The sequence below is a fragment of the Thalia democratica genome, unplaced genomic scaffold (assembly GCF_965202585.1).
Source record: "Thalia democratica unplaced genomic scaffold, ktThaDemo2.hap1.1 HAP1_SCAFFOLD_81, whole genome shotgun sequence".
NCBI classification, from domain to species: domain Eukaryota; kingdom Metazoa; phylum Chordata; class Thaliacea; order Salpida; family Salpidae; genus Thalia; species Thalia democratica.
In genome coordinates this window covers 1-7,495 of record NW_028139257.1, presented here as the reverse complement: position 1 = coordinate 7,495, position 7,495 = coordinate 1, and the positions used below count along the sequence as shown (strand labels likewise).

The 7,495-nt window shown below is 24.5% G+C and overlaps 1 protein-coding gene across 1 annotated transcript; it reads right to left on the bottom strand.

Moving 5' to 3' along the window:
• Window positions 1-1,046: 1,046 nt before the first annotated feature.
• Window positions 1,047-6,087, bottom strand: LOC145845562 (pyridoxal phosphate homeostasis protein-like). The gene is made up of 6 exons (XM_082952752.1): window positions 5,987-6,087; window positions 5,395-5,532; window positions 4,574-4,775; window positions 3,960-4,082; window positions 3,280-3,401; window positions 1,047-1,218 (listed from the first exon to the last, which is right to left on the bottom strand). Exons 1-6 carry the CDS (start codon window positions 6,083-6,085, stop codon window positions 1,144-1,146), a joined length of 759 nt encoding a protein of 252 aa, XP_082808878.1. The 5' UTR covers window positions 6,086-6,087; the 3' UTR covers window positions 1,047-1,143.
• Window positions 6,088-7,495: the final 1,408 nt, after the last annotated feature.

Here is a 7,495-nt window from a genome sequence, read left to right as displayed (position 1 = left end):
TTTTTTGCAACTTTACTAATTTTTTATGAAATATTTTACAAGCCTAAAAATTACTACCTGCTTTACTTTCAAAGCTTACTAAGTATTTAAAGACATATTTAATGTACGAAGTTTTAAAAAATTTAACTTTACTTTTACATGCAAAGTTGCTTGTATGCTAATTTTTAGTAAATCATGAATCTGTGTAGCTGTTAAACAAGCATTAAATTTTCATAACACTAAATAAATGAGTACTGTGTATTTTCTTTGTATTTAAATTTTCATAACTTGTATCGTTATTCAGGGTTGCCAAATGGTTTTGGCAAATTTTCTGCTGATTTTTAAAAGTAAACATTTTTGGGTCTATTTTTAAGGTAAATTTTTAAGGTTTAGTTTAAGGTAAATAACTATTTTAGTTAGTAAATAAATATTAAAAAGATACTGTAATGCTACTTCAAATGTGTTTTTTAATAAAAAAATTATGATGACAAAAACTTTTATTTATATGGTTGAGTTTTTGTGTCAAATTTCTACTTAAAATGTTAAAGTAGTTTAAAATTCCAGGTTTTTTCCAGTTTATTTTCATAATTTTTCAAATTCCAGATTTTTTAGCCTAAATTGTCAAACTCCTAATTTCCTAGTTTTTTGGCAACCCTGTTTTATTTAAAAAGTCATAGAAAAATAAGCTAAATAATAAGTTTTCTAAACAATGATAACTTATTTAAAATTTTATGTGGCAAGTTATAGAATTTACCAGTAGATAATTTAGAAACAAATTTTAATTCTAATCTAGATTCTAAAAACAAAATATAAAAACAATTTATACTTAATAAAGGTTCTAAAAATACCATAACATTTGTTTAAAAAACGACAAGAAAACAAATCAATAAAAAAGTTTATCATTATAATTATAAACTTTAAATTTTGCATAATTAGTATTTTATTTTTTTTTTCATAAACCTACCTAAAATTACACCAACCTAAATCATTACGAATAAAATTATACTTAGATTTATAACCAATCAGTAATTTGTTTAAAAAAGATAAAAAAATTGTCAGATATTATTTTTAGAATACACTTAATATTTTTAAAGGCTCTGATGTAAAACAGTATGAAAATAACTTGAATACGTTTGTAAATAAATAAGGATTAATAAATAATTTCTATGTTGGATTGGGATAATCTCTGGCTCCAAATATTTGAGTTCCAATTCTAATAATTGTGCTTCCAGAATCGATCTGTAAAAATAAATATTTAAATAAAAGTTAAGTGAACTACTTTTACTAAAAAGTTTAACAAAAAAGCTAGGCGTGTCTTTATAGGATACTATGGGACTGAAACGCACTATTTTCGATAAAAAATCATAATATTTTTACTGATAAAACTGATTAAAAAAAAAAGTCTTTTTTTTGAGTATTTTTTTTTTAGATCTGAAAAACCTCTTATAACCAAATACTATATTTACAGCAAGTATTGTACACAATTGTATAATGTATATCTAAATTGCTGATTGTTACTATTATAGTTGTACTACACTTGGTAAATGAAACAAATGTTCAATAATACAAAAAAAAATAGCTCTGTAAATATAAACGCTTAGAAAATGTATCTCAATAGTTATAAAAATATAACTGAACCTAGATATAAGTGACAAAAGTTTTAATAACATCAAAATAACAGATTAAAATCGCCTTTCTAAAAAGCTAAACAGTGTATTTTTTGATCGTTGTAAAATAAAAATTTTATAAGAACTGTTTCACAGCAGCAAACTGCAAATTTATAGTTTCAAATAAACTTTAAGTTATTTGTTTAATGTTAAAAATTTTAAAGATAAAAGATTAATAACTTTAAATTTATAAAACATACTTCTAAAATCTTATTCGCAGAAAGTTTTTTAAACGTAATAGAAAATTAGTTTAAAACTTATCATTTGTCAAATTGAATTATAAAATTAAAACATTTTTCTCAAATATTTTATACAATGTTACGAAAATACAGCTAAATGAATCTTTTAATGTGAATTGTAAAAAATATACCACAAACTGTTCATTAACTATAACAAGTTGTCAGCTTAAACAACATTAACAGTGTTGCCACTGGTTTTTTAGGAATTTTTTCCACTTTTTTTAAACTTCTTCCAGGTTTTTGAAGTAGAGGTTTTTGGGTCTATTTTTGTTTAAAGTTTACTTTAAACTAAAAGAGTTTAAACTAAAAAGTTATTAAGTAGTATAACAAAATTGAAAAGGTATTGTAAAGCTACTTTACTTATGTTTTTAAATGAAAAATGTTTCATTATGACAAAAATATTTTATCTATATGGTAGATTTTTCGTGTCAAATCAAAGTTTTATTACTTAACATGTTAAAATTGTTCAAAATTTCTGGTATATCCCATCTATATTTTTTTCAAACTTCTCAAACTCCAGTTTTTTTTTTGTAGTTTTTTTGTCAAACTATCAAATTTCAGATTCTTTTAGAACTCCAGGTTTTGTGGCAACCCTGCATTAATTTAATGTCTGTAGCAAAAAAAATCATTTTGTATGCTATAAAATTGTCATAAACAAAAATAATAAGTTGTAAAATAATCAACTATAAGTACCAATGAACTTTTTCTAACACAAAAAAAGTTTATTAAATAAACTCAGCACCTAGAAAAAGAGTAGAAATTACTTGTATGTCATTTAATTAAAAACAACTCATTATAACTACTTGTGTGGGTGTGTTAACAAAACTTAAAATAAATTTAACTTAAAAGTTCAAGTAAGTTTGTATATTTCCGTTTAAATTTAAAACAATCATGAAAAAAATTAAACACTAATATGCTGATAAATGAAACAGTTGAAATATTTTAACTAAAAATAAAAATGAATCTCATAGGGGTTACAATATTACTTATTAGTAATTTTTTTTAAATTTTTGAACATTTTTTTTTTAATAAATGATTAAAATATTTATATAAATACTAAAAGTTTAAATGTACACAAACGTTATGATTTGTATAAATAAATTTTATAAATTTAAATTTCATATATTTGAATAAGTTTAAAAACAACAAAAAAATAACTACGAAAGTTTACCAACATTTTAATGATTAAATTATAATTAGTTAAAGACAACTTAAAAAAGAAAAAATAATGGTCTAATTAATAGTGTGCATATAAACCTCTAAAATTTATATGAAATCAAACAAAAAAGTGTGTTATTATTCATTAACAATAGTAGACCAAACTGTATCACTATTTTTACTTGTTCAAATAAAAAACATTTTTTTTTTTTACAAAACAAACAAAATAAACTAACAGCCTGCGTATAATCTCCTGACATTCCCATGCTCAACTCAAGTTCTTCCACTTTCAGTTCAGGGATTTCCCCTACAAGCTGACCCCTCAATTCAACCAGCTTGACGAAATCGGGGTTGGGACCTTCAAAATATTGTTAAGTATTTTAAAGTAAGTTCATAAAATTATTGATATGCAAACAGATGTTTTATAACCAAAAGTTAAAAGTTCAACAAATTTTAATAGATATATATAAGCCTTTAGTGTTAATTATAGGTCTTATACTTGTATTATACTTTACTAACTTTACATAATAAGGTTTTTTGAGTCTCATTTAGCTCAAAAGCTAGTATTAGTTTTTTTAGTTTCATATCTCCCCACAAAGATTGATAGCTCTGTCTATTATTAGTTTATTTTATAGGTGAAAAGGAAAAAGTTATTTTTTACTGAGCAAATAAATGAGGAGGTAGGCAAAATTATAACATAAAAAACTTTTATAAAAGTTAAAATATTCCCTCGTGTATCTTTTTATAAAATTTCGATATGTTGTATCATACCACATAAACTTTAAAAACTGTTTAAAATTTGAAAATAAAAAACTTTACAAATTAAATTAACCATTAGTCATTTAGATAAAGATTAGTATGATTGTAAAATATTATTATTAAGTTAGCTTATATATGTTAGAGTTGTTTTTTATACCTTTCGTGTAATCGTGACCCCTGGATCCGATGGACATCAGTCCTGAAAATTGGAGGTTAGGACAGTTTTTGTGGATGTGTGAGGCCAGTTTGATAGCGTCCTCTGGTGTTACTCCCGATTTGCCTGGAAAAAAAAAGAATTAAATTAAGTGAAAATTGAAACTAATACGCAGAAAGCAATCAGATTTGAAATACAAAAAGTAGTTTTATAAATAAGTAAAATTAAATAATATAAAAATAACAAACTTTTTTACCTACTAGTACTAACTTTCACAAACACTTTCAAATAAGTAAAACTATCAAATTAACAAGTATACAAAGTAAAAACAAAGAAAAAAGTTCGAAAGAAAACACAAAAATAATAAAACACAAACATCCCTTTTCACTGGTATTTAGTTGAACTTTTAAACCATATTTAAATAATAAATGTAAGTAAATAATGAAGCTTTTAAGAAAAAAAACACAAATAATGGATACATACTTTCTTTCCCATCTAACTTTAGTATTAACTTGCACCAACACTTCCAAATATTATGTATATATATATGTAAATATATAAAATTAGCTACTAATTATTAAGTGTATAAGAATTTTATTTAAAAATAAACAACATACTTTCTTCTCCACTGGTATTAACTTGCACCAGAACTTTCAAACCCTCCCCACCTTTCCACCTCTTGTCCACGGCTGATGCGTCCTGAATACTGGATATCGTCTCCACCATGTGCAGATTGGTCACCCTGGTCAGTGGGGCGGCCATTTTCTTCGTGAAACTACCGATGTAATGCCACTTGATGTCAGGGCAGAGTTCTAATAACTGAAAATCGTTGGCTTAAATTGTTTGTACTAAAAACTACTGTTATTAGCAAACTGTTTCTTTTACAGTACAATTGCACTACAACACAAATTAGTTCAGCCTTTTGTAAAAGCAATGCTTTAAGTAGTGCCATTTGATTCGGAGCCAAACTCTAAAAGTTAATAACAAATATCAAATCAAGCTCTAATATAGTTTTTTTTGTATTAGTACATTTGTTTATAAATTTCATGTCTGTTTACCCATATTATGTTTATTTATGTTTGAGGTCTATTCATAAGTCTCGTAGTACTATTGTATTAAATGAATCTTTGGCTCAGGTGTTTTGGGGTAATTGATATAAGTGTAAAGATGACTTGGATTTTGAAAAGTCATACTACTAAATGCTGCTAGTTAAAATGGGAACTCTACTGCAAATGTATCATTTAAGTGAACAAACAAGTTTTTTTTTTAATTATGAAATAGGTTAAAGAGTGAATTTTTTTTTTAAATGTTTATGAAATTTTATACTTATTAAATAATAAATAACATTACTCTACTTTTAAAAACCATTAATTCAATATAAAGAACTTTGAAATAATCATAAAACAACTTTAAAAAAATTTTACAAGAAAAAACTAACATCAGGGTTATTGGACTTGGTGATCAGTTCCTTCATGTAGTTTTCACCAAAATGTCTTTGTCCACATTCGTAAGCCTCCCTCACAAGATCCAAGGGTTTTGTCTTGCTCACCGCTACTAAGAGTGGTTCTTTTGATTTCTGGTGAATAAAATAGCTTTTTGTACAATTTAATTAAATAGTAATAAGATTATGATGTATATGAACTATTCTAAAGGTCGAAAAAGTATGGTTTACTTAGTGAACTAAAACTAAAAGTTGTTTTATAATTTTTAGTAGTTATAGTGAAGTTACAGTGCTTAAGTTTATTTTTTTATTTATTTAGTAAATGTTAAAGATTAACTTTTTAATATCTACCAAAAGTGGTTCTAAAAAAAGTTTAAAAAGTTATTTAAATAAATTAAGTTAAAAAATTATTTCATTAAAAATTGCAAAACCAAATGGTTATTTTTACTAACTGAAAACAACACAGATTTTTTATACTTAAAAAATAAAATAGCTATTTATAATACTTTTTTTTTGTCAAAAACCTGATTAAAAATTACAATTCACTTTAAAACAAAACACGACAAGCCACTATAAAAATAAAACTCACAACACTTCTTGTTTCAACGGCATCTTTCATCTTCAATCTTATGTTTGTCAAACTCTCACCTATTTTAACTCCTGTACTTGCCATTATCTTATAACGCATTATTTGCTGTAATAAAACTAAATCAATAAAATAAAACATTTTAGGCATGTGATGGTAACAATTTTTTTTATAATTTTTCAATGCTTGTTTAATTCAATGTTTTTCAAGTTGCTTTTAAATTTTGTTTAAAAAATTGTTATGTATATGTTAAATTTGTTTTTCACAGCTAAACTCTACTTAATAAAACAGTTGTTTTGGTATTTCGAAATTTTATTTATGAGAAGAATCATTAAACAAAGCATTTGAAAACTTTTTAAACAACAGACTAAAAAGTTTCTGCTGCATAGTAACTATAAACTATAAAAAAAACTTTATCTTATAGTGTAAGCTTTATAAAATTCAAAAACAGAAAAGTTATCACTGTTGTAAGAAACAATCAACAAAATCGGCGAAAGTCTGCAGAACAAGTCCGGACTTTCGTTTGCCGTGAGACAAGCTCAAATTTAAGAAAAGGGTTGATCATGCCAATTCGATCTTGATCGAAATGGCATGATCAACCCTTTTGTTAAATTTGTTGTAAGAAACAGATATAAAATAACAAAAGTGCAGAACTTAATATGTTTTAACCAAGAAACCATATTATAGATATTAATCTAGATGAGAACATCAAAAACTATTATTGTTGAAAAACAGCTATAGTACCTAATTCTATTTTCAAGTCAAATTCTATGTTGACCTAAATATGTTGCAAGTATTTCTAACTTTGTTAAATTACAACCTAAGAAAAAGACTAAGTATAGAAAACTAAGGCAGCTTTAATAAAAACAGTAAACACCTTTAAAAAATGTCAACAAATTTAAGTAAACATTTTAACTCAACTATTAAAAATGACAAGTTTAAAAAATATTAATTGCTAATTTAAAAACTTACATTAACTGTATTCAAAACATTACAAAAAAATTACTGAATAAAATTTAAAAAGCTTCAACTTAAAAAAATTCAAAATATATAGAGCAAAAAATTAACAAGGTTAATAAATACTGTAAATACTTGAAAAACAAAAAAAAACTTTAAACTAGATTTATATTTTTGTTCACTTTAACATAAAAAATTTCTAGCAACTAGCTTACTTAGTAAATTAAACTTCATTTACATCAAAACTAAGTATATTTAAATATACAAATCAGGATTTTATTAAATTTAGATTGTTGAAAATTGTTTGTATTATTATTACATTAGAATTAATAAAAGTTATACAGTGAAAGTTATAACAAAAAACAGTGTTGTTGATATTTCCTTGTACAATCAAACTTAAAACACTTCAAATTCCAATTCAAATTATTAACATTTAAGTCAAACACAGTCTTAGGCCCAATTTTTCAATCCAAATAAAGTTTATTTCAAAAGTACAACTCTCAGTTTTGAGTGAATATTTTCCACCCAAACCAATTCATAAAGTAGGCGATGCAA